This window comes from Macaca thibetana, chromosome 11 (genome assembly GCF_024542745.1).
Source record: "Macaca thibetana thibetana isolate TM-01 chromosome 11, ASM2454274v1, whole genome shotgun sequence".
Lineage (NCBI taxonomy): Eukaryota > Metazoa > Chordata > Mammalia > Primates > Cercopithecidae > Macaca > Macaca thibetana.
In genome coordinates this window covers 53475856-53501110 of record NC_065588.1, presented here as the reverse complement: position 1 = coordinate 53501110, position 25255 = coordinate 53475856, and the positions used below count along the sequence as shown (strand labels likewise).

The window sequence follows — 25255 nt, the reverse complement described above, 5'->3', positions numbered from 1 at the left end:
GGTGGGCAAGGAAAACTCCACACAGGTACGCGCAGATGAGGCGTGGGCAGGGGCAGGGATAGGGAAACTGGGAGGCATGGGGCACAGGTGGATATGGGGAAGCAAGCTCCAGCCAGGCCTCCTTCCCCAGCCCTACAGCAGGCCCAGGAAGCCCAGCACCAGGGCCACACTGAGAATGGTAAGCAGGCGGCTCCCAGCCCTCCGCCTGCCAGGGGCACCGTGCCTCCCACCCAGGTAGACCGTCTTCCTCCTGGAGTGGGGTCTCAGCTCACCACACTCTTCCTTGGGCTCATCTGAGCCATCCCCGCAGTCATCCTCTCCATCACACTTCCAGCGCGCTGGGATGCATCGGCCCGAATCCTTGCAGCGGAACTCGTCCACGCCACAGGTCATCTGGGCTGCAAGTGGGTGGTCACGCAGTGAGGATGAGACTCCTCCCAGGAGTCTGCCAGGAGGGTGGGGAGGGCCTGGGAGTGGCCACTGAGGGGGTCGCACGTTGGGGTGGTGTGAGTAGCAGACACTGGGGAGGGAAGCTGGGCTCCAGGCCAGGCAACTCACTGCAGTTGGCGGGCTCATCACTGCCATCCACACAGTCATTGTCCCGGTCACAGACCCAGACCCGGGGGATGCATCGTTTGGTAATGGAGCACTGGAACTGGTTGGGAGCGCAGGTCACCTCGGCTGCGGGGCGGGCAAGAGAATGAGGGCCCTCCCTTACACCTGCCACTCCAGTTCACCATCACCACCTTCTCCCTCTTCCAAGCCCTGGCCTTGGTCCTGCCAGCAACTTCTTGGGAGGAAGGAACAGTTTACCCCCAGTTTTGGTGCTTTTTGTTTTCTGGATCTCTATGTCTCTATATCACGCGTGGTGATTTTTATGAGCAAAGCAAGTTACACCCAATATAATTTGTGTTGCCCATCTACTAAAGCTATTTGAGAGCCTCTCAAAGCTGTGGGGGGGATTCTGCCTGCCCTGCTTCTGTGTCATCTCCCACCGCTGCCCCCCCACCACCTCTGGCACTCACGGCAGTCCCTCTCGTCCTCCCCGTCTCCGCAGTTGTCCTGCCCGTTGCAGCGGAAGATGCCGGGAATACAGCGGTTGGTGTTGGTACATTTGAACTGACTGGGCAAGCAGACGTGGATGTCTGTGGGGGGAGGACGGAGTGACTCGTGGCGAAGGGAGGATTCAGGGGCAGGGAGAGGGTGCCCATCCCTCAGCAGGGAGGACAAAGGCTTGAGCCGCAGGAATCCAGCCTAGAGAGCAAGCTGCCATGGGCTGCAGCTTCCCTGTCCTTGAGAGCCCCAAATCCTGGGGCGGGGAAGATGCTGGGGAAGGAGGGAGGGCGGCCAGGCAGTGCTTTACCACAGTTGGCCTCGTCACTGTTGTCCTGGCAGTCATTGTCTCCATCGCAGATGAAGGCAGGGTTTGTGCAGATGCCTGTGGAGCACTGGAACTGTCCGGGCCGGCACTTGAACTCGGCTGCCAGAGAGGGAGGCTCAGGGTCAGAGTGGCTGGGGTGGACACGGCCAGGTCCACTTGCAGCCACAGCCTCCAGTGGCCATTCAAAGCCTCAGGAGTCAGGCCGCCTCTGACACAGCTGGGGACCCTTGTGTCACCCCCAGCAGGCACTCACGGCAGTCCGGGGGCTCATCTGAGTGGTCCCCGCAGTCGTCCTCGGTGTCACACTTCCACCAGAAGGGGATGCACTTGTCGTTCTTGCACACAAACTGGAGGGCAGGCGGGGGCAAGAGGGGTTGGTGGGGATCTGGGAGACTCAGAAGTCCTTCTTTTGAGGGGGTTGGATGTTTCAAAGAAGTTGAGGCAGGGGTCAGGGTGTTCTGGGGCAGGTTGGGCTATGGTGAGTGCAGAAAGGCCAGGTGTGGCGCTGCGTGGGGTAGGGTGGGGAAGGCAGCACTGGAGCATGGCGAGGAGGGTCAAGGTTAGGGTGTGGAGGTATCTGTGTGAGGTGACGGGGGTAAAAGTATTGCTGTGGGGAGACAAGAGGTAGGCAAGAAATGTGGGGGTGTTAGCGTGGGAAAACCAGATGTGTGAGGGCATTAGGACAGAGCAGGTGTTGGGGTCCAAGGAGGATTGGGGGTCAGGGAGTGGGCACTGGTGATGGGATCTGGGGGACAGCCTCACCTGGCTCGCTGTGCAGTTGGACACACAGGTGCGCCCATCGCTGCCCAGGTAGAAGTTGGTGGGGCAGGCACATTTGTGCCCTCCCCCGGGGGACAGCAGGCACAGGTTGCTGCAGCCACCATTGTTGACCTTGCAGGGGTGATTGGGCACTGCCAGAGAAAACGTCGTGAAATGTGGTGACATTTCCTGCCTTACCAAAGGCTGCCTCTATCACTCCATCCTGGACAGAGGTGAGTGGCCTAAACCCTGCCTCTTTTAGGAGGGAGCTGAAGCCAGAGACAGGAGGGGATTCTCTCAAGGTCCCAGGATCAGGCCAGGCCTGAAGGCCAGCTCCCCACCTCCTCTGTGCTTCCCCCCCAGGGTCCTTCTGGGGGCCCGGCACCCAGACCCCCCACTTGATTGGCCTCAGGGCCTTGCTGCTGCCAGATTCCAGGACTGGATCCAGGCTTGGCTGAAGCTCCCGGGAGCCAAACCAGCCCCTGTCTAGACCCTCCTGGAGTCTCCCAGTGTCTGGCCAGGAGAGGGCTTGGTCAGTGCTGGAGAAGGGATAAGCAGGAACTCCCAGGGACCCCAGTTCCCAGCTCACCCTTCACCTGCTCCCACCCCTTGCCTGCTCACCGTCCGGCTGGCGCAGGGCGTGGAAGACGTGCAGGTCCATGGGCCGGTGCAGCGTGCTGATGAGGAGCGTTTTGTTGGTGCCCGTGGTCTTGTGGGCTCGGTTGATGGACTTTGTTTCCCAGTCGGTCCAGTAGACGTAGTCCTCAAACAGGGTCAGTGCAAAGATGTGCGGGATGTCCTGGCTCAGCACTGTGGGGCCGAGGGGCAGGCACGGTGCCAGTCAGCCTGAGCTCGGACAGGGTGCCAGCCCACTCCACCTCCTCAAGCCCCACCACCACCCTGCGAGGTGGGTGTCAGCCCCAGTTCCAGATGGTTCAGGGGCCCCCCATGGTCTCACAGTTAACAAGTGTCAGAGCCGGAGTTCAAACCTAGACTGCCTCATGGCAAGTTCCTGCCCCGCCAGTGTATGGTTTCCCTTGGGAAGTGGGGAGCACTGCAGTTCCCAATCGCAGGCCTCCCACCCCCACCCTCCTCGGGGCCAGTCCTCCAGAACTGTGTATATAAGGGAAGGGCCTCTCCCTGGGTGGTGGCCAGGCTGGGGAAGCCCCTGGGGTGCTCTGAACCTCACACCCCAGCGAGTGGTGTCCTGAGGCCCTGTCCTCTGCTTTTTATGTCCACTCTTGCCCCCAAAACTTGATCCCCTGTCGCTTCAGACTTCCATCCCCACCGAGTCTGCTGTGCCCGGACAGCCTCACTGGCACACTGACCAACGTGGCGATTGGAGCCATCCAGGCTGGCAAACTCAATGTAGTCCTCGCGGGCGTCAGCCCAGTAGATGCGCTCAGTGACATAGTCCAGCGTCAGGCCGTTGGGCCATGTGATCTTGGTGTCCACAATGACGCTGCGACTGGACCCATCCATGCCGATGCGGCCAATCAGTGAGTGGTCACCCCAGTCTGTCCAGTACAGGTACCTGGCGATGGGTAGGCAGTGAGCCCTGGGAGATCCCATAACCCATCCCACCAGTGGCCTGCAGGGAGGCTGGGCTTGGATGCTGCTTTCAAGGGCTTCCCCACCCCTCCTCAGCCACATACCCATTCTGCACATCCACCACCAGAGCCCTGGGCTCGCGGAGGCCAGAGCTGACCAGCACCGTCCGATAGGCCCCATTGAGCTTGGACACCTCAATGGTGTCCCGGCCTTTGTCGCACCAGTACAGGTTGCCACCCACCCAGTCCACAGCCAGCCCGTCGGGGTTGCTGAGGCCTGTACGGTGTAGGACCTGCAGGAAGGGGCAGGGGAGGGAGAGCTCTGGGTGACCTGGGGGAAAACCTGCAAGCCTCTGTGAAGCTCAGCCTCCCCATGCATAAAATGGGGTAGAGCTCCCTCTGCCAGCTCTGGTGGGAGAACCATGGAAGTAAAATGCCCAGTCCTGGGCCTGACACTATGTACGTGTCAGCAGAGCCTCTAGGAGAGGGGGCTCTAGGTGGGGAATGGGACCACACTCCAAGCCTCACAGTGCTTGGCCAGACCTCAGGGGGAACTTCCTGATAATTAGGGAGACGTGGGGCTAGCAGTGAGGGGAAGAGCAAGAGGAATCTCCTGGTCCTTGCTGTCTGGGCCCAGAGGAGAGTAAGCAGCCAGAACAAGCAGTCATACAGTGACTAGTGGAGTGAGAAGGAAGCAATTTGGGTTGGTGGGATGGGAAGGAGAGACGATCTGAAAACAGCCATCTAGGGTGGGCCAGTGTCGGTCGCTGAGGGCCGCCTGCCTTACCTGCACGTTGCTCCCATTAAGGTGCATCCTTCGGATCATGCTGCCCTGGGTCGTCACATCTGTCCAGTAGATCATTTGCTCTCGGTAGTCAAAGTCCAAGGCAACGGCATTGTTCAGGCCCTGGATTAGGGGAATGAGGGAGAGCAGAAGTCTGTTGTGGCAGCAGGGGCCACATTTACATCTGGGGGAGGGATGGTTGGACCTAAGTGGGGAGACTTGCAAGGGAGGCTGTGCTGGGTCTGGGAGATGGGCAAAGGGGAGGAAGGCCTGGGTTTGGTACCTGCTTAAGTAACGTGTAGTTGGACCCATCCAGGTTGAGCTTGCGTAGGTAGTACCGGTTGGCAAAGATCAGAAACGGTTCCTCGTCTGCAGACAGAGGATCTTGCCTCAGCTCCTGCCACATTCTAGTGGCCCTGGTCTCCTGCCTGTCTGGAGCTCTGCCACCCGGGCGGTCCCACACAGCCCCCAGCTGCCTGGGTCACCTCATGCCCTCCAAGCGTGAATCTCACCAGTCACAGCCTTGCAGCTGTGGGGGTCGCCGCCGCGGGGTGCGTAGCCCTCCACACACAGACACTTATAGCTGCCATGGGTGTTGATGCAGCGCTGGCTGCAGGGGAAGGTGGTGCTGCACTCATCCACATCGGCACATGTCCGGCCGTCGTCCTTCAGCCGGAAGCCAGGGCGACAGCGGCACTGCAGGCACAGGGAGCCTTGGGCTGGGCGTGTGGCAGGGTCTGGGCCTCCCACCCTGGAGACCTGGCTCAGAGACTCCAATTCCTTCTACCCGGCCTCATTAGGGGCAGCAGCACATCGGTACTAAGTCCACCCAGCTGGCTGTCTGGCCTTCGCAGTCCAGGCCTCCTTCTGTGCGCCCCCGAGTGTCATTTGACAGAGCTGCGTGTGCCCTCCCCCTGGAAACGCTTTCTTCTCATGGCTGTTCTCCTGCCTCAACAGCTGCTCCTTCTCAGGCTCTTCTGCTGGTCCCCTCACCTCCCTGCTCCTGGCTGTTGCTCAGCTTGGGGCTCAGACTTTGGACTGCTCTCTTCTCCACCTACACTGCTCCCTTGGGAATCATATCCAGATTCATGGATCCAAATAGCATCTCTATGGTGATAACTCCCAGACTTCCCTCTCCAACCTGGGCCTCTCCTTGAACTCCAGATCTGTGTATCTCTTGCCTACTTGACGCCTCACTCCTCTTTTCCTCTCACACTCCGTATATCATCTGTCAGCAAATCTGCTGGCTCTCTACCTGCCAGATAGAGGCAGACCCCAACCAAGCAGATTTCCATCTCATTCACTGCTGTATCCCCAGTGTCTAGGGGATGAATGAATGAATGAGGCAGTGGAAAAAGGCGTTCCTGGCACGTCTGGGGTGTGGAAGCTCCTCCCCAGGGCTGGGCATACCTTGAAGCCAATCTTGAGGTCCTCACAGTCCTGGCTGCAGCCACTGAGCTTGTGGCTGAGACACTCGTTGATGTGGCAGCCACGCTCATCCGAGCCGTCACCACAGTCATCCTGGCCATTGCAGAGCAGTACCTCAGCCACACAGCGCCCGCTGCTGCACAGGAACTGAGACGAGGCATTGCACTTGTGCTCTGCAGAGGGGTGGAGACAGCAGGTCAGCAGGGTCTCAGGCAGTCTGGGGAGGGGGCAGAGGGAAGCCAGGTCTGGGGCCCACCTGGGCTGGTGCAGTGTGGGTTCTTGGGAGCCTCGTCACTCTGGTCGTGGCAGTCATTCTCGCCATCACACTCCCACTGGCGGGAGCTCAGACAGCGCCCATTGGCACAGCGGAACTCACTGGGGCCGCAGGTCGGGTACTCTGGGGGAGGAAGGGACCTGTGAGGCTGACGCCCTGGCCCAGCGGAGGGCAGGGCCTCCTCCCGCCACCGCCGAGGGCTCACCACACTCGGGGGACTCATCGGAGCCATCTGCACAGTCACGGTCATGGTCGCACACGAAGTGCTTGGGGATGCACTGGCGGTTCTGGCACATGAACTCACGGTCGTCGCAGGTGCTGTTGTACACTGCGGACAGAGGTGGACACAGCTCTTCAGCCCTGCTCGGCCAGCAGCTGACCGTCCCCCACCCTGACCTCCTGTGGTTCTCCTGGTAGAGTGGGCGGGGCACTTGATGAGGAGTCTGGACACCTGGACTACAGCTATGGCTCCACCCCAGCAGACCCCGCTGAGGCATTTCCTCTCCTGCACCCCAGCTTCCCCATCTGCAAAGTGAGACTGGGGTCATTTGCTGTCCACCCGGTCCACACGGCCCCGCCACTCACAGCAACCAGCTGCGATGCTCTCGTCTGCACCATCAGCACAGTCTTTGTCACCGTCACAGAGCCAGCGCTCGGGGACGCACACGTGGGTGCCAGGGCAGGAGAAAGAGGAGGGGCCGCACGTCTTGCCTTCTGTGGGGGGAGAGGGGGCCATCGAGAGACTCAGGAGGGGGTGGATGAGGGCCAGCAGCGGAGGTGATGCACTCGCTGCTTCGCCATTGTCTGCAGGGGTGTCTGTGTGTGGGGTGGAATTGGGTGGAGTCTGTCTCTCCCTGGGGCACCTCCCCCAGCCCAATCCCAGCTTCCTCACCACAGTGAGCAGCCTCGTCCGAGCCGTCCCCACAGTCATCGCTGCCGTCACACAGCCACTGCTTGGAGATGCAGCGATGGTTCTGGCACTCAAACTGGGCCTCTGAGCAGAACTTGTCTGGGGCAGTCGGAAGCCACAGTTAGATGTGGAAGGGCGGGGGTCACCCACCTGGAGAGGCTGATGCCATGGGAAGGACAGGAGAAATGCCCACAGCAACCCTCTGTGGGGGGGCTCAGCAGCAGCTAGAGGCAGAGTGGGGCAGGGGGTGAAGGCCCTGGGTGCCCTTTTCCAAGGGGGGACTAAGAAGTGGGGCCCAGCAGGTTCTTGGAGCACTGAGTGGGTGCTGTGGTCACTCACTGCAGTGGGTCTCGTCCTCGCCGTGTTCACAGTCATCCTCCTTGTCACACGTCCAGCTCATGGGGATGCAGCGCCCACTAGGGCAGGCGAAGTAATTCAGGGGGCATCTGGGGCGTTTCACACCTGGGGGGTGAGGCAGGTGTGAAGGCCGTGCTCACCGCAGGCCACCGCCCACCACACACCTGCCCCTGCCCACCTGGGCAGTCGCGCTCATCACTGTAGTCCCCGCAGTCGTTGGCGCCGTCACACACCCAGCTGGGTGCGTAGCAGAGCGAGGTCCGCTCACAGGGCTGGAAGAGCACGCCCTTCACGCCCAGGCGGAAGTAGCTGCTGCAGTCGGTGGCACCTGGTGGGGGCAGGGGTGAGGGTGATTCCTGGTTCCCCCCGATCACCCCCCACTGGGGCAGTTGCCAGCCCTACGGTGCCTTCATGCTTTTCCAAAAGTTGAACAGTGCCCTTCCAGTGGGGCACTGTCTGCACCATCCGCTCACTACCCCCTCTCGGAACCCCATGAGAGCCCAGGAGCAGGAGCGGGATGGGGACAGGGCCTCAGGGAGATGGAGGCTGTCAGTGGGGACAGGGCAAGGCAGAGAGGAATATGGGCAGGTGCAGGAGGGCCTGAAGGCGGGAGATGCAGTGAGCGATGGGGAGGAGCCCAGGAGGTGCCAGCAAAGGGTGTCACTCACTGCAGTTCATCTCATCTGAGGCATCCTCACAATCCACAAACTGGTTGCAGCGGCTGGAGTTCCCGATGCAGGTCCCGTCCCGGCAGCGGAACTCGCCCACACCACAGGCTGTCTCTAGAACAGTGCCCGCCCCGTACCGTCAGGCCAGAGTTTTCTCTGTGTGGGCCAGGAGGACGCAGGACAGAGCTCCTGGCCCACAGCACCTGCCCTGGCCTGTCACAGAGTGCCTTAAACCAGACACCATGGGGCCCAGGGACAAAGCTCGGCCAGGGAAGGGTGGGGCAGGAACTGAGGTACAGATGGGTTATGCCAGTGCGCCTCACTTACTGTTGCAGGGGATCTCATCAGAACCATCCCCACAGTCGTCGGCCCCGTTGCACCACAGCATGTTGGACACACAGCGCCCATTGCTGCACTGGCGGAAAGTCTTCTTGCAGCGGCGGGAGTCTGCAGATGGAGGAGTAGGATGCGCATCAGCCACAGGCACAGGGAAAGGGCTGCCTCCCTGAGACATCATGCATGTGTCCAGCTGGCCGCCCCCCAACCCAAAGGCCCAGTACAGGCTAACAGTGGTTCTGCCCTTCATGAGCTCCCAAAACTCATGGTCAGGAAGCTGGGTCCTGATCCTGCTCCATCCTGCAGGGGCTGAGGCTGCTGCCGGAGGGCCAGGGGTCTGGGGCAGGAGGACTTGCGCTTTGGACCTAGAAGAGGGAGGGGCTGCAGAGGGCTCCTTACTGCAGTAGGATGGCTTCTCATCGGACTTGTCCTTGCAGTGGGGGACGCCGTCGCAGGTCAGGCTGAAGTTGATGCACTCGCCATTGGCACACTCAAACTCATCTTGTGCTCGGCAAGAGGAATTCACCGCTGGGGAGGGAGGTGGAGGGAGCTTTCTGAGCCAGGGTTGTGGGCCCCAGTGCCCACGCCTCCTCCCCCCTGAAGCTGAGGTCATCATCAGCTTCTTCTTGGCAAAAGGCTTTGGGGGGCTGGGCTGGAGTGCTTTGGGGAGATAGTCACCATCCCCGGTGTGTGCTTGGGTTCCCCGCCAACCCCTCCCCCGCTGCCTGTCTCACCTCGGCAGGTGAGGTCATCCTGGAGGATTCGGCCCCCTCGGCACGAGCAGTTGACGTGGCCCTGGTGAGTGAGCAGACACAGGTCCTGGCAGCCACCATTGTTGATTCGGCATGGAGAGAGTTCACCTGAGCAGGGACAGGGCGGGCGCAGGGCTGCAGAGTGTTCTCTATTGTGCATGCACCCAGAGTGCTCACCCACTCACTGACTTCACAGAGCTCCCAAGCCTCTGCTCAGCCATGGCAGGCACAGCGGCTTGCAGCCAGTGTGAAGGGCATGGGGATGGCTGCTGTGGAAGGGCCAGGTGCATGGGGTTTTTGGCAGCTGTGCTGTTGAGGATGTGTGTGCTTTTAGGCAGGGCACGGTGGGCTTTGAGTGTTTCTGGGAGATTCCAGTCTGAGGGCCCTGAGATTATGGGTGCAATAGTGAGCCCCAGGGTGCATGAGAGATGCCTGGGAAAGCTGCAGGTCTGTGGTGGGGGGCGGTGGGGCATGTACTTGTGCCCACTGAGGGCACGTGCGCCCAGGCTCTCAGGTGTCTGTGTTGCTCCAAGTGAGGAGAGTGACCAGGGTGGGGGTGGGGGCACCAAGGGCGTGGATGAGCCCTGAGGGGCGGGGGTGACATGAATGTGTGTGTGCAATGTGGAGGAGACGCCAGGCGTGTGCAGAGTCCATCTGTGTGTGTAGATGTCTTGTGGGGAAGGGGTACAGGAGCACTGAGGGTTTTGCAGTTTCAAAGGTGTGTGCAGCTGTATGTGTCTGTGTAACGGAGGCTCAGGGACAGCAGGACCAGGCAAGTGTGTGTGGGGAGTGGTGTGTGGGGTGTGGGGTGTTTATAGTATGTCTGTATGATGTGTGTGTGTGTGCGCTATGTGGTGTGTGATATGTGTTGTGGGTGGTAGGTGTGTGGTGTGTGTATATAAGTCCTATGTGTGGTGTGTATGTGTCACGTGCGGTGTGTATGTGGTATGTGTGTGTGGTGTGTTGTATGGTGTGGTGTGTGTCTTGTGTGTGCTGCAGTGTGTGTGGTATGTGTGTATGTGGTACAGTATGTGTGGTGTATGTGTATATATGTTGTGGTGTGTGTGTGTGCATGTGGTGTGCGTGTGTGTGTTGGCTGGGTGTGGTGTGTCCTGTGTGGTGTGTATGGTGTGTTGTATGGTGTGGTGTGTGTCTTGTGTGTGCTGCAGTGTATGTGCTATATGTGGTGGTGGTGGTGTATGTGTTGTATGTGGTGGTGTGTGTATGCAGTATGTGTGGTGTGTGTGGGGAATGTGTGTATGTGGTGTGGTGTGTGGGGGTGTGTGTGGGGTGTGTGGTGTGTGTGGTATGTGTGGTGTATGTGGTGGTGTGTGTATGTGGTATGTGTGGGCTGTGTATGTGTGATGTGTGTGTGTGTGGGGTGTATGTGTGGTATGTGTGGTGTGTTTGTGGGGGTGTGTGTGTATGTGGTGTGTGGAATGTGTGTGGTATGTGTGGTGTGTGTGTGGTTTGTGTGTGGGGTGTGTATGTGTGTGTACGTGTTGGGGGTGTGTGTATGTGGTGTGTGGTGTGGGGGGGTGTATGGTGTGGTGTGTGTGTTGTGTGGGAAGGGTGTGGTGTGGTATATGTGCTGTGGTGTAGTGTAGTATGTGTGAGATGTGTGTGTGGTATCTGTGTGTATGCGGTGTGTGTGTATGTGGTGTGTGTGTGTGGTGTGGTATACGTGGGGTGTGTGTGATATGTGTGGTATGTGTATGTGGTGTGCAGTGTATGTGTGGTGTGGTGTGTGTGTGTGGTATGTGTGTGGTGTGTGTGTGGGGGTGTGTATGTGGTGTGTGGAATGTGTGTGGTATGTGTGGTGTGGTGTGTGTGGGGTGTGTGTATGTGGTGTGTGTGTGTGGTATGTGTGGTGTGTGTATGGGTGTGTGTGGTTTGTGTGTGGGGTGTGTATGTGTCAGGGGTGTGTGTGTATGTGGTGTGTGGTGTATGGGGGGTGTGTATGGTGTGTTGTGTGTGTGTTGTGTGTGTGGGAGGGGTGTGGTGTATGTCGTGTGGTGTGTGTAGTATAGTATGTGTGGGATGTGTGTGTGGTATGTGTGGGGGTATGTGTGTGGTATGTGTGGGGGGGTGTGTGTGGTATGTGTGGGGGTGTGTGGGGTATGTGTGGGAGGGGTGTGGTGTATGTCGTGTGGTGTGTGTAGTATAGTATGTGTGGGATGTGTGTGTGTGGTATGTGTGGGGGTGTGTGTGGTATGTGTGGGGGGTGTGTGGGGTATGTGTGTGGGGGTGTGTGTGGTATGTGTAGGGGGTGTGTGGGGTGTGTGTTTGTATGTCCAGGCATGACAAGCAGGAGGGCGAGGCAGGTGGTGGCAGCCCCACTCACAGCTGTTGGTGTCGTTGGCCACGGCGATGATGCCCATGGGCTGCTGGGGGATGTCCACGCGCAGCAGCTTCATGTTGCTGCCCACGTGCTTGTTGGCCCGCTGCACTGCCCGCCGCACCCAGTCGGTCCAGAAAATGTGCTCCCCATACACGGCCAGCCCGAAGGGGTGGACAGGCTCTGACTTTAGGATCACCTGTGGAGACAGCGCCATCACTGTTACAGCATCGCTCGGGCCTCTCGCCCAGTCTCCACTGGACCACAGCCTGGCCTGGCCTCTGACAGCTACAGAATGAGGGCCCGCAGAGGCATCCTGCCATCTCCCTCATCTAGCTGATGAGGAGCAAGCTGGACAGGGTGGGGTTGCCCGAGGCTGGGGCCTGGAGGGACTCACCTCCTCCCAGCTGCTCCCACCACGTCTGTGCCTGGACGGTCTCAGCTGATGGCTGACCCTGGCCCTGGCTTCCCCTCAGCCGCCCGCCAGCTCACCCACCCCGCAGACTCACATAGCGGTGGGAGCCGTCATACTCGCACCGCTCAATCTTGTCCAGGGTGGCGTCAGAGAAGTAGAGCTTCTCGGCACGGTGGTCGATGGCCAGGCCGTTGGGGGTGCGGATATCCTTCTCGATGAGGGTCAGGACATTGGCTCCCGAGAGCGCTGCCCGCATGATGCTGGGATGCTGCTCATTCCAGTTGGTCCAGAACATGAGGCTGGGGGAAGAGGGTCCAGGGATCAGGAGGCAAAGCCTGAGAGGCTACCACAGAGGGTACAGGCCAGGACACGTAGGCACCTGGAACCCGGAGGCCCGCCAAGGCAAAGCAACCTCAGAGTCATCGAGGCCAAGAGTGCCCCGACGCCCACAAAGGGCCCCGCTATTGCACAGGCAGTTCTCACACGAGGGCCAAGTGTGAGATATTCACATTGCAGTATCTGGGCAGTGACCGTCTACTTGCTAAGAAGAGAGCCAAGTGAGACAGGCTCTGGGGTTCCAGCCCTGGCTATGCCACCACCAGCTAGGTGCCCTTAGGCAACTTGCTCAACAGCCCTGTCCCTCAGTTTCCTCCTCTATGAGGTGGGGATGGTAGCACCACCTGCCTTGCAGGGTGGTTGTGAGAGTGGAAGAAGTTAATCTCCATCTTAAGGACAGATGGCACACGCTATGTGAGTATTTCCCAGGAGTTTATTCTTAACTGCTCTCTTCTGTGCAGGGAGGCTGGCTGTCTTCCAGATCATTCAGGAAGCCCTTGTGGAGCTGAGTGTGGCGTGTGTCCCTGGTCCTGGGGTATGTGGGTCCTATCCTCAAGGAACCCTCGAGTTCCCTTCTCCGTACTTTGAGGCCTTTACATGTTTGGGGTTGGAGCCACCGTTCTGCCTCATAATGGCTCTGACCTCGAATGAACCTGTCACCCCTCTGAGCCTTGGTTTCCTCTCAGTAAAGGAGGCAATGGGAACAGCCAGCCCCCAATTATGCTGTGCTCCTTGTGGGGTGGAGGAAGGCCTCAAGGCTGGTCAAGCACTATCCTGGGTGTGACAGAGTGATCCTTGGACCACCGGCATTGGATGGTGAGCCCTGGGCCCTCAGTCCCAGAGCTTGTCACTCAGCTAGGACCAGGGCGGGGCAGGGGACTCCAAATTCTCTTGCTCCCAGGCGATCCTTATGCACAGTGGAGTCTGAGACCACCAAGCCACATGAAAGCCAGCTCCATTCTCCAGTTCCCTAACAGGACCTGCCCCTGCCCCCACCCGTGCCTCTGGCCCCCTCCCACCTCCGCCCCTCACCATTCTGGCCACAGATCTCTCCTCTGGCCTGTGAACTTGTCTCCTCATACCTCTCCAGGTCACACCCTTCTTGCCCACCCCCAGCGTCTCCAGCACCATTGAACTATCGCGCCTTCTGCTGGGCTCACATAGGAAAATGGTGCTGCTCTGCCCCTTGGGAGACACTGGCTGCCCTGAGCCTCCACGAGCTCATGAGAAGCTCTGATCTTAAGGGCCTCATCCTGGAGGACAGCAGGGGTGTGTGATGGCTCTGGAATCGGGATGTAAGTTGGGAGGGAGGCGGCGTGTCCCTCTAGCCTCCACAAGGGAGAATGGGTCTCGGGGCAGCGACCGGTCATCTTCCTGGCTTGTCAGGATTCGACTTGGCCTGTCAGTCCCCACCAGGGACTCCCACACCTCAAGTGAAACCACTCACACCTGCGGTGAGAAGTGGCTTTCCTCCTGGCGTCAACAGACTCCTCCATGTGACACAACTGTGGTCTGGGTGAACCTGCTGCCCAGGAATGTGGCGGGAGGGAAGACAGAGGCTTTCCTGGGGCAGGTGCTCAGTGTCCAGCAACATGGCAGGCCTTCTAACTATCCGACTGTGACTCCACAGGGTCATCAGTGCTCCAGTGCCGACTGCAGGGAGGGCTCAGGGGGACGCTGGGGTGTTGGAGTCTCCACTGGCCCCTGCCCCCTCCATTGGGGTCCACATCAGCTCCTTCCGATTCCCTGAAAGTGCCTGCTCCTTCTGGCCAGGAGGAGGGCCCCTCCTGCCGGCTCAGCTCTTTCTCCTGGGTGCTGGGACCATGCTCCCATTCAGCCACTCCTGCCATCCTCAGATGTCGGCTCACATGCCTCCTCTTCAAGGACATGTTCCCTGACTTGCAGGTGGGGCCAGTCCTCAGCACACAGCCACGAAGCTCTTCATGACGCCCCTCGCGCTCCCCGCTGGGTCCTCTGCACCTTCTTTGCTCTCAAAAGCCACTCGCTGAATGTGCAACAGAATCCCCTTGGCTCATAGGAAAGGAGCTTGGTGGGCAGCCAGGAGGACATGTCCTCTGGGACGAGAGCAGGGCAGCCCTGCTGGACCCTCCTTGGAGGCTCCAGACTCATGAGGGACAGGCCCTGAGGCCATCCCCAGACAGGTGAGGCAGCCAAGGTTCATGAAAGCGGGGACTGGACCTTCGTCATCAGCTGCAGACGTGCCAGACAACAGAGGCAGGAGGAAACAGAGGGCCCTTGAACCAGGTTGGATGTGACTGACACTGGGGTACAGGTAGGGGGAATCTGGGTTTGGGATGCTCACATATCTATACAGCTGCTTTGGGTTGTGTTTACTAGTTTCCTAGTAAAGCTTTCGAAAAACATTCCAGGCATTGCTGAATTGGGAAAAAAAATGTTGCTCACATGTGGGCCAGGATCCCTAAGGCGAGGGGGTGGCTCTCACTAGAGGCCCAAACAGCCAGGATGAGGGCTGCCCTTGTGGAAGAACAGAGCAGGCCGACTGCGGGTGAACCCCCCAGGGGGAGTACCCACCGCCAGGTGCTTCCTGCCACCTGTCCTGGCTTGTGCTCCTAACTCCTCCGCACCCTGACCTCACTTCCCGGCTGGGTTCAGGCCTGCCTATGTCCCATGGTGTGCAGAGGTCCCCTTCTGTCCTCCCTGTCTTGAATTTGTCTTTCTTCAGGCTTTTGCTCAAAGCACTTGAACTGTCCAAGCTGGCCTTCCTTGTCTTTTCCAATTCCAGACTCTGGGCCAATCTACTGCCTTCATGAGACCTGTGGTCACCCGTATATAGCCCTGTGCCAGTTACCATTGCTTCCCACAAGTATGACTTCTCAACCCAGCTAAGTGGCTTGAAGGCCCAGCCCGAGGCTTCCATACGACGGGTTCAACAGACATTCTTTGCCTGAAGCTTTGGATCCCAGAGCCAGAGGCCCTACCCTGTGCCTCCAACATGGTGTTCTGATGAATGAATCAACCACAAAGGCAGAGCGTCCCCCATAGTCCTCATGCTCCCCTTGGTGCAGGCAGCTGAAATCTTAGCCAGCTTGTACCACAGAAGAGGAACCTGAAGCTTAGGAAGCTTTTGCAACTCCCCCCAGATCACACAGCAGGGAAGGGTGGAGCTCAAGTGAGGGCTTGCCTCTCCTGCACCCCCACCTGGGTCTGCCTGGGGAGTTTCTGCCACCCCAAGTCCCACCTCTCCCCACTATCCCCATCCCCAGGCAGCAGCTCACTTCTGGCACTCATCCAACACGAAGGCCCGTGGGTGGTCATCTCCGGACATAGTGATGACGGTTTCACGCTCGAAGGCCCCTGGGCGGGTCTGGTCCACTGTGTGGCGCGTGATGGTGGATGTCGTGTAGCTTGTCCAATAGAGAGTGTCCCAGCCACGGTGATAGGCCAGGCCTTCTACGGAGCCCACATCTGTGAAGAGACAGGAGAAGCCATTGGGCGGGAGGGGGCCAGAGGGCAGCCTGCACAGGAGCCATGGGGGACAGCCTGGGACACGTGCTGTCCTGGCTGGAAGGGGAAGTGTGGCGTAAGGGAGTGCATGAGGTGTAGCAGAGGGGGCTCGGGGGCACCAGGGTCTGACTCATGCCCCAAACCTCTGCTGTCCTCACCCAAATGACCTGTGGTCACCTCCCAACCCTCTCCCTCGGTCTTCCCACTTAGGGCGATCGGGATTCCTGGTGTGGTTGCACTTTCCTGGAGCTGTAGTTCCGCTGAGTTGAGTGCAACATAGATTTCAGTAAATCAAAGCCTACTTGGGCTGTACCGGGGAGCCCCCTACTTAAAAAGACCCTGAGCTGGATTGATTATTTTATAAAGCAGACATCTTAAACTCAGGTTAAAGAACCAAGGCACAGTGAGAGACACAGCTGAACAGCAGTGTAAGAGAAAAGACTCGAGCGTTAGTGGCTAAAAGTGATGGTGGCTGCCAAAAGGCCATGCTGTGGTATGGTCTGCAAACAACCAGAGGGGAGGGGATATCCCTTCCAGGGGACTGGGGATTGATCTGCCAGTCTCTCCTGATCAAGCTGCGAGCATGCAGTACCGGGTTTAGCTTCGGATGCTACATTTTTAGACAGACATGTGGGCTGGACTAAGTTGCAGCAGAAAATGTCCCAGAGAAGGCTGAAAGGACAGGTCTGAACATGCAGCACCTAGTACGGCGCCTGGCAGGTCTTTATGGACCAGCTGAATGAATAAATGAGCAAATGAATGAGTCAAAGGACCTGGTGGTAACCAGGCTGAAGAAGAGAAAATGTAGTGGGATGCAGTTTTCAAAGAGCTGAAAGGCTGTCCTATGATGACAGCCCTGACACTGTAACTGCTCTTTCCAGAGCACACACTCCATCCCCAGCATCACTGAGCTAGGCCTTCATGCGCAGCAGCTCAAGGAATCCTGTCTCACCATGCAGCTGAGAAGGCTCAGGTTTGGCAAGAGCAGGAAACTGACCCAAGTTACCGAAACCCCAAGGGACTGGAGCTCAGCCCCGTGTCTGCAGCCTGGGTTTGTGAGCGCTGGGCTCCACAGTGACCTCTGGCTTGTTCTGTGCAGCCCTGAAGGCAGAACTAGGACCAGTGGCGGGAGGAAGATGGGAGCCGACACTGACTCCACATCAGGAGTCATGTAACTGCGGGGGTGCAGTGGGAGTCGGCTGAGTTGCAGCTGCTGGGATTCAGGGTAGAGTGCCTGGCTGGGGTCTGAGAGTGTGTGCTGCTCCCCGCCCCACGTCCCACTTCCTGGGAAGACTTGGGGTCTGGGCTCACTCTCCACAATGGTGATCCTCCTGGAGCCATCGTCGTTGATCTGCTGAATGTTCCCAAAGTGGATGTCACTGAAGAAGATGCGATTGGGGGTGCCCGGAGAGGTGCCTGCCCGGTAGTCAAAGGCCAGGGCAATGACGTTCTTCATGTGCTCAGGGTCCTCGAAGGGCTGCACGGGCGCATTGAGGTTGCGCTCATCCGACAGGTGGATGCTCTTGAGAATGGTGCGCTCCGAGTAGAGCAGGTAGCCGGCGTACTCGCGGCACGATGCTCCGTCTTCAGCCAGCATCCCGTGGGCACAGGCGCAGGCCCGCTGCCCACGGCCCCGGTACAGGCACAGCTGCTGGCACCCACCATTGGCCACCGCGCACACGTTCGTGCCTGGGGGAGGGGAGGGTACAGAGGGCAGGGCCTGCCTTGGGAAAGGCTCGCTGGTGCCTTTGTCATCCAGGCTTTGGCAAAAGTGCTGCCCTCTGCCTCAGTATTCCCAGCTTGGACGACCTTCCAGGGCCCAGAGCCCAATGTCTAGATCTGTCCCGGGGCACCTCAGCCTTTCCTCCCCATCCCTGGGTCTCTTGGGCCATCGGAAGGTGCCCCATGGGTCTAACTTGTCTCCTGGCCCTCTCACGCTGGGTTCCCTGGGGAGCGCCCTCCCAGGCCAGAGTCCCCCTCACCTCTCCACCTCAGCCCAGAGCCCCGGCCTCACCTTTCTGCCGGTCCCGGTTGAAGACTTTGATATCTTTAAGCTGGACGCCGATGCCGGTTCGCAGCGGCACGGAGTCTGTGGCATTGTCTTTGCTCCCTCGCTTGATAGAGCCGTTGGCGTGAGTCCTGAGGGAAGGACAGGTCACAAGCAGAGCGTCAGTGGAGCGGGGAGGGAAGGAACAGATCAGCTGAGGAGGCCAGGACAGAAGCCCTCACCTGTCACTCCAGTAGATGAAATCCTCAAACACAGACACTGAAAACATGTCCATGTTGTTGCTGGACAGAACCACCTCGCGGTTCTCACCCGTCTCCAGGTCGATCCGTTCAATCTTGTCTGTCCGTGCATCACACCAGTACAGCTTCCCATCCTACAGGCCAGAGGCACCCACCTCACCTCCGGGGCTGAACCCACTGCCAGCCCCATGTCTGGGGCAGCAGGGAGTGTGTGGGCCAGAGTGGGGCCCTCAGTTCAGCCTCCCCCCCTCACTCCTGCCTCCTGCACACACTCCTGCCCTCTGCCCTGCTGATAAGGCAACATCCAGGCATCCTTCCCCTCCCCTACTCCCCACTTCTGAGCGACCCCTGCCCATCATCTCTGTGGTAGCAGGAGTCCTACTCTGGGTGCAGGGCTGGGCCGGGAGACCCTGTGACCTCCCTTGGGCTTCATGTCCTCCCAGAATGGGCTCATCACAGGGAGGAGGGGCCTGGGTCAGGGGTCTACCATCGGCTCCAGGGCCAAGTTGGCATGCGAACCTGGTAGTCCACTGAGATGCCATTGGGCCAGCTGATGCTGACGTTGACCAGCACCACACGTTCTGTGCCATCTAGCCGAGACCGCTCAATACGTGGATACTGACCCCACTCAGTCCAGAACAGGTACCTGTGGGGTAGAGGGGAAGTGGGGGGTCAGTCCCCAGACCCTGGAGGAGACAGAGCCTTATCAGCATGGGCCATGGGCAGAATGACAAGGCCAGACCGGAGCCAGTCTGTCCAGCTCCTCACCCTTTCTCTGGGTGGACGGTGATGGCCCGGGGCTTGTCTAGACCCTGGGAGATCACCACGTAGCGGAAGGAGCCATTGAGCCGGGCGACCTCGATGACATCGAAGCCCTGGTCCGTCCAGTAGATGTTGCCTAAGGAGGGAGTTGGTAGGGCTCAGGGAGGTTGGGTGAGGACAGGTAGACCTGGTGTCCTCCAAGCCCCCAGGCACCCCTGCAGCTCCTCTTCCTGCTCCCACCGACTCCTCCTCCCCCCACATCCCCCAGTCCTCTGCCACACCTCAAGCCCCACAAACCCACCCACTGCTCACCTGCGATCCAGTCCACTGCGATGCCCTCCACGCGGCCAATGCCATTGGTCACCACGTCTTCACGCCACGTCTGGTCCCGCTTGGCCCGGCTGATCGTGCTCAGGCCCATGTCCACCCAGTAGATGGTGTCATTTTCTGGAGTTGGAGGAGGTGACATGGGGATGACCAGTAAGGCAGGGGTAAGGCGAGGGGTCAAAATCTCACAAGGCTCAGGACAGAGGTGAGAGAGTGCCGGAGGGGTCAGGTGCTTGGAAGGAGAGGTGGAGTCGGGGTGGCAGCTGTAGCAAGTGCCCCACCTCAGGCCGATTCAGGCAGCCTCTCACTGGACCCTCAGGGCACACCACACTACCCCTAAAGCTCCCACGCCACGCCCAACTCCCTCCACCACTAAATGGCTCACCAGCATGGAAGTCGATGCCGACAGCCAGCGAGGTCCCGGACACTGGGACCAGGGCATCTGACTTGTCATTGGGATCCAGAGGAATTCCCCTGATTCCTTCGTGCACAGAGTACAGGAGAAAGGAACCCACGCCTGAAACACAAGGACACTTAAGGCATGGGTATCGCCAACACTCTCCCCTTAAGCTTGGTTGCTGTCACCCTCCAACTGTTCTCTGCTTTTCCTTTGATGTCTTCCCCCGCCATCATCCCTATCCTCCACCCAGCACACACACCCTAGCCTGAGGTCAGAGCATGGACCGGGAGGAAGCTCACCTGGCTGGTAGCTCTGGGGAACCACCTGCAGGCTGGTAGCTCTGGGGAACCACCTGCAGGACCCCTAGCCACCATGAGAGGGCAGCAGAGACTCGGATTTCTCGCCTTGTGCTCTGCCCTCCTCCATCCAGCACAACCCAATCTGCACCCTGCAAGTCCCTTAGGGAAAGTCTGGGAGTTCAGACCAGACAATCAGGACTAGGTGACTCCAAAATCTAGACTTCCAGTTTGGCGCTCAGCCTGATTCTAGTTTCCTCTTTGTCCTCCCTCTGTCTGGTCCATGCCACACCCTCTCTCCAACACTTAAAACTCAACCCCATAAGGTCACTCCTAAGCCAGTCTCGTTACCCAGTAATCCCATTTCTTTTTCTTTTCTTTCTTTTTTTTTTCATTTTTTTTTGTTTTGTTTTTTTATTTTTTTGAGATGAAGTTTCGCTCTTGTTGCCCAGGCTGAAGTGCAATGACGCAATCTTGGCTCACCGCAACCTCCGTGTCCCGGGTTCAAGTGATTCTCCTGCCTCAGTCTCCCGAGTAGCTGGGATTACAGGCATGTGCCACCACGCCCAGCTAATTTTGTATTTTTAGTAGAGACAGGGTTTCTCCATGTTGGTCAGGCTGGTCTCGAACCCCAGCTTCAAGGTAATCTGCCCGCTTCCGCCCCCCAAAGTGCTGGGATTACAGGCGTGAGCCACCACGCTAGGCTTTTTTTTTTTTTTTTTTTTTTAATTGAGGTGGAGTCTTGATCTGTCGCCCAGGCTGGAGTGCAGTGGCACAATATTGGCCCACTGCAACCTCTGCCTCCCCGGTTCAAGCGATTCTCCTGCCTCAGTCTTCTGAGTAGCTGGGATTACAGGTGCCCGTCACCACATCCAGCTAATTTCTGTGGTTTTAGTAGAGACAGAGTTTTGCCATGCTGGCCAGGCTAGTCTCAAACTCCTGACCTCAAGTGATTGGCCTGCCTCGGCCTCCCAAAGTGCTGGGATTACAGGGATGAGCCACCGTGCCTGGCCCAGTTTTCCCATGTCTTGAGGCACCACTACCCATGCATCTCAGAATCCTCCCTTGCCTTTATCCCTTTGATACAGCATGTCCCAAAGTGAATCCCCAAATGGGCCCTGGTTGCTCAGACTCCATGAAAAGAAGAATGAAGGTCAAGCGAGTTTTGGAAAACCCCAAACACTTGAAAAATTTTTAGCACACATAAACATATTCAAGGCTCTGAGAAGTTCTGCAGCACAAAACACTCTTAAACTTTGTTCAACTCAGAATTTCTTTTGGTAAAATCTACCCACATCAAAGAGGGAGGCTCCTAGGAATGCACTTTTGGGAAATGCTGTGCCCCCGGCAAGCTCATAAATGAGTTAGCAGGTTCTTGTGAAATGGGTCTGAGTTTCATTCCTTTTCTTCAACCCTTGCTGAGCCCAGCCCAGGCCCATCATCTCCTCACACTCCGATTACTCCTGATAGCCTCCTAACTGGTTTAACCGCCTCTGTTTCTTCCCCACCACCAATGCGGTCAGGTTGATCTTCCCCGAACATTACTTTCCAGGCACTCCTGGCTGAGAACACAGGAGCCCCGCCTAGCTCACAGCCTTATCTCCAGGACTTCCCCACACTTTGCCCACCACTCTTGGCTGGGGCCCCCACACACACCTTATGTTATGTATAGTTCTCTCTCCTTTGAGCCCTGCATCCACATCCTACTTGTCCTATAAAACCCAGCTCAGAGCATGCCTCTTCCATGCAGCTGCCACTGATCTGCCTGCTGACATCTATTTTTCCAAAATCCTGCTGGAAGCACTGGAGACTCATAGCCACTTCATGGTCCAGTGTCCCCTACACCATGAATGTAGTCTTGTCCCCAAGGTAAGAAGAGGAAGGTAGGGCTGTAGGGTAGGAGGAGTCAGGGTTGGGGAGCTGGGACAAGGCTGGGAGGAGAGCCAGGCACTGACCCTCACAGGCCTGCTGGCCACTCCGGAGGCTATAGCCGGCTGTGCACATGCAGGAGCGGGTCGTCTCTGACGTGGGCAGGCAGAGCTGGGAGCAGTCACCGTTGTTGACACTGCAGGGGTTGGTGCCCTTATGGTCTGGGGGCAGGTGGGAGGCAGAGGGAAAGGGTTAGGTGGCCCTCCTTGGGACCTCAGGGTCAGGCTTGGGCTGCTCAGAAACAGGATGGTCACTGCCTTTACCCTGGACCTAATGGGGGTCACCACCCCACCCAGCTCTCAGGTTTTCTGTCCTCCTGGGCCCCTGGCCTTATGAATAGGGCTGCTGGGAGCCTATAAGGTGCCTTTGTGAGAAGGAAACAAGGAGTCTCTTTGGGTGGTGGGTGCAGCCTAACCCACTTACTCCCTTGCCCCATGGACCTGCAGCCTGCAGCTCTGGAGCCTCCCCTGTTACCCCTGAGACCCCAGCAGCCGCCCGGCCTCACACCTACCCAGCTGGATGCTCTCGTCATAGACCTTCATGTGCATCACCAGGGTGGTGCTGTTCCGCAGGACGATGGAGCCCGAGCCGTCGGCCTTGCTGCATGTGCCCATCTTCTCCGACACCTGATCTGCCCACCACAGCTTGTCCCCTGGGGCAGCAGGAGGGGATGAGACCCTTGGGAAGGCCCCACACCCAGCTCTCCTGAAGGGCTCATTGGCCCTAAGTCATCAGGCCCCCCACGTGGTGAGATTCTGCCCCAAGCCAGCCTGTCTCCCAGGTCTGGCCTGGCCTGCTCTGCGTCATCTCTGTTTCACCCAGCAGCCCTCACCCATGATGGCCAGGGCAGTGGCCTTGCCCAGCTGGCTCCGCATGGTGTCGATGACCTCCAGCCCACTCCCATCCAGGTTGCAGCGGTTGATGGTATGGTTCCCGGAGCTGATCCAGTAGAGTTTGCTTTCAGGGAAGTCAATAGCCAGACCTGGAAAAGGGGGTGTCACTGCCAGGGAGTCTGGCCCAGGGCTGGGGATCCAGGGATAGGAGCAGAGGATGTGTGTGAGGATGTGTGGCTGTGCGTGGCGGGGAGGCGAGGGGGCAGGTGGTGAGAGCAGGCACTAAGCTGAGGCTCTGGGGAGGCTGAGGGGCACCTGAGTTACCCTGTGAGCACCTCCTGGTCAAGGAAGTAGGGAAGGGCTGTGGGGGTGGGCAGGGAAGCTCGTACCCACGGGGCCCTTCTGGCCACTGAAGAGCAGGGTGCGATTGCTGCCGTCCATGTTGGCCATGCTGATGTTGTCACCATCGGTCCAGTAGAGCTTCCTGGGGGGAGAGTACCAAGAGGGAAGGGTCAGCGTCTTCTTCTTCCCAGCCCCACACCCCATGCTCCCTGGCCCTGGGCCCTAGACTGACCCACGCAGAGGGTGGACGACAAGGCCATGGGGCTGCTCCAGGCCCTGCACCACTGCGTTCTTGAAGGAGCCATCCAGCCGGGCCACATTGATCTGCTTCTTATTGGTGTCATAGCTTGTCCAGAACAGGTTTCGGGAGACCCAGTCCACAGCCAGCCCATGGGCATTTGGCAAGTCTGAGGGCACAAGCAGGGAGTCGGTTGTTGGGTGTCTGCAGGGCAGTGGGTCAGGAGGGGAGCCAGTGTGCTTTCTGGAGAAAAGGGATCAGGAAACCAGGCTGGAGCACTGAGGGGCAACAGGACTGGGAGAAGGACCACTCGGACCAAGTAGACCAGGGTTGGGAGCAAGGGGTGGGTGGGAGTGCCCATGTCCACTGGTGGGCATCCAGGGCCGGGAAGAACCTGCAGAGACGACTGTCTCCACGCCTGTGCCATTGATGAAGGCCCGCTTGATGGCCTGTGTCCGCACGTCAGACCAGTACACACGCTGCTCACGGGCATCGTAGTCTAGCACTGTGACGTTGTCGATGTCGGGCACCGTGAAGGAGATGATGTAGTTGTAGTAGGGGGCATCCAGGTCCACACCTCGGATCTCCATCTGACGTGCGTACAGCAGGAACTTCTTAAACTCTGTGGGGCACGGGCTGGTCACTGAAGGCAGTCCCTGCCTCTGTGCTTCCCACCCACCTGGTTTCAGGCCCTGCCTTCTTCTGGATCTGTCTGTTTGCTACTGGCCCTTGGTTCCATGGACACACCCCACTGGGTGCAGCCTCCCTGGCAGACCTGTAGCCCCTTCTCACAGTGGCTGTCTCTTGAGCCTCTCCTATCGGGACCCTCCTGACTGGGACTCTGCCTTCGCGGACAACCAGGAGCCTGGGGCCTGCAGCCTTCCCTTCAGCCTCAGTTGCTCACTGGCTCTGGAGGGAGGGGCTCCTACCATAGCAAGTAGTTTTGTCCTTGTGGAGCTTCATGAGGTGGGGGCAGGCGCAGGACACGGTCCGGTTGTAGTTGATGAGACACAGGTGGGAGCAGGGGCCCCGGCCCCCATTGGCCTCACAGGGATTGGGAGCTGGGGGCAGGGTGGGGAAGAGAAGAAGCCAGAGAATCCTGTGACTTGCTGCTCCCTACATGGACCACCCCTCCCTCACCCACTCTCCTCCCCCTGTTCCAGCAGCCACTACTGCTAGACCCTCCTCTGCTGCTAGACGGTGCCTCTGTCAACAGCCGACCCACCCCTGCCGTCCCAGCACACGTGCTCCTGTTCTCACTGCCCTCTCCTCTCCTAAGAGCTTCTAGAGCTTCTAAAGAGGCTGCTGGCTCCCTTCTGGCTCGAGGCCCTGAGCCCCTTACCCATGGGCTGGCGGGAAGGGTGGTACACCTGCAGGTCAAAGGGCTGGGTGTTGGTCCTCTGTACCACAGTGACATTGTGGCCGGTCCACTTGTTGGCCTTAGCCAGCGTGTTTGTTCGCCAGTCAGTCCAGTAGACCTCCCCCCCGTACAGCGTCACTGCAAATGGGTGCGACAGGAACTCGTGTCCCCGAAGCACCTCCATGTGGCCAGAGCCGTCGTAACGGGCTGAGTAAATGGCATCTGACCTGAGAGCATGATGGAGCAGAATGAGGATGCCAGCCGGGATCTCAGCCCTCAGAGCTCTGCCCAGGCGCCCATCCTCTGGGCCCTGGCCACAGCCCTCCCAGTGAAGAGCACAGGACCGTTCCCTCCCCTAAGCCCGGCTGGCCAGAGCAGATAGACAGAATGACCAAGGTGTGAGAACCCAACAGGTCCAGGTTTCAGCTCTCAGGCCCCAATTCCCAAGCCACAAGGGAATCTTTCAGTCACTTCTCCCCAGGGCTGCTGTCAGCACTCAGGGCTTTGATGAAAGTCAGAAAAATGCACCCTCCCAGGGCAGACCAATTAGAAAGAAGTTTTCCCTCCCTCTGGGCAGACACAGCCCCAGCAGAGGGAACACAGGGAGCGGACAGGTGAGTGGAGAGGACGGTACAGTGTGAATAACCACAGCTGACGGCCCTGCTTCAGCCTCCTCTACCCGCCCCCTACCCTCAGCCCCAGTCTCCCCATGCCCCTCCGTCCTTCTCCTGTGCCCAATCCTTTGCC

General features: G+C 58.8%; 2 protein-coding genes across 2 annotated transcripts in view; one reads left to right on the top strand and one right to left on the bottom strand.

Annotated features, from left to right (window-relative positions):
- NEMP1 (nuclear envelope integral membrane protein 1) overlaps positions 1 to 25255 on the top strand; it is a 169854-nt gene that overhangs the window by 18549 nt on the left and 126050 nt on the right. The window lies entirely within an intron of this gene.
- The window catches only part of LRP1 (LDL receptor related protein 1), an 85176-nt gene that overhangs the window by 10747 nt on the left and 49174 nt on the right, over positions 1 to 25255 (bottom strand). Inside the window, exons 27-67 of the mRNA XM_050747228.1 lie at positions 24491 to 24735; positions 24078 to 24209; positions 23543 to 23770; positions 23143 to 23317; positions 22958 to 23052; positions 22568 to 22717; positions 22247 to 22387; positions 21762 to 21896; positions 19496 to 19627; positions 19096 to 19230; positions 18790 to 18919; positions 18541 to 18667; positions 18004 to 18155; positions 17789 to 17913; positions 17086 to 17463; positions 15546 to 15735; positions 12047 to 12251; positions 11544 to 11736; positions 9182 to 9307; positions 8847 to 8975; positions 8439 to 8558; positions 8112 to 8225; positions 7622 to 7771; positions 7426 to 7548; positions 7069 to 7185; positions 6762 to 6890; positions 6382 to 6504; positions 6159 to 6299; positions 5885 to 6075; positions 4987 to 5170; positions 4758 to 4843; positions 4478 to 4597; positions 3796 to 3983; positions 3469 to 3674; positions 2762 to 2950; positions 2144 to 2292; positions 1635 to 1728; positions 1364 to 1480; positions 1026 to 1145; positions 559 to 681; positions 273 to 398 (exon numbers count right to left, since the gene is read on the bottom strand). Of these exons, the coding sequence (XP_050603185.1) occupies positions 273 to 398; positions 559 to 681; positions 1026 to 1145; positions 1364 to 1480; positions 1635 to 1728; positions 2144 to 2292; positions 2762 to 2950; positions 3469 to 3674; positions 3796 to 3983; positions 4478 to 4597; positions 4758 to 4843; positions 4987 to 5170; positions 5885 to 6075; positions 6159 to 6299; positions 6382 to 6504; positions 6762 to 6890; positions 7069 to 7185; positions 7426 to 7548; positions 7622 to 7771; positions 8112 to 8225; positions 8439 to 8558; positions 8847 to 8975; positions 9182 to 9307; positions 11544 to 11736; positions 12047 to 12251; positions 15546 to 15735; positions 17086 to 17463; positions 17789 to 17913; positions 18004 to 18155; positions 18541 to 18667; positions 18790 to 18919; positions 19096 to 19230; positions 19496 to 19627; positions 21762 to 21896; positions 22247 to 22387; positions 22568 to 22717; positions 22958 to 23052; positions 23143 to 23317; positions 23543 to 23770; positions 24078 to 24209; positions 24491 to 24735 (6233 nt within the window). The remainder of the gene's footprint in view (positions 1 to 272; positions 399 to 558; positions 682 to 1025; positions 1146 to 1363; positions 1481 to 1634; positions 1729 to 2143; positions 2293 to 2761; positions 2951 to 3468; positions 3675 to 3795; positions 3984 to 4477; positions 4598 to 4757; positions 4844 to 4986; positions 5171 to 5884; positions 6076 to 6158; positions 6300 to 6381; positions 6505 to 6761; positions 6891 to 7068; positions 7186 to 7425; positions 7549 to 7621; positions 7772 to 8111; positions 8226 to 8438; positions 8559 to 8846; positions 8976 to 9181; positions 9308 to 11543; positions 11737 to 12046; positions 12252 to 15545; positions 15736 to 17085; positions 17464 to 17788; positions 17914 to 18003; positions 18156 to 18540; positions 18668 to 18789; positions 18920 to 19095; positions 19231 to 19495; positions 19628 to 21761; positions 21897 to 22246; positions 22388 to 22567; positions 22718 to 22957; positions 23053 to 23142; positions 23318 to 23542; positions 23771 to 24077; positions 24210 to 24490; positions 24736 to 25255) is intronic.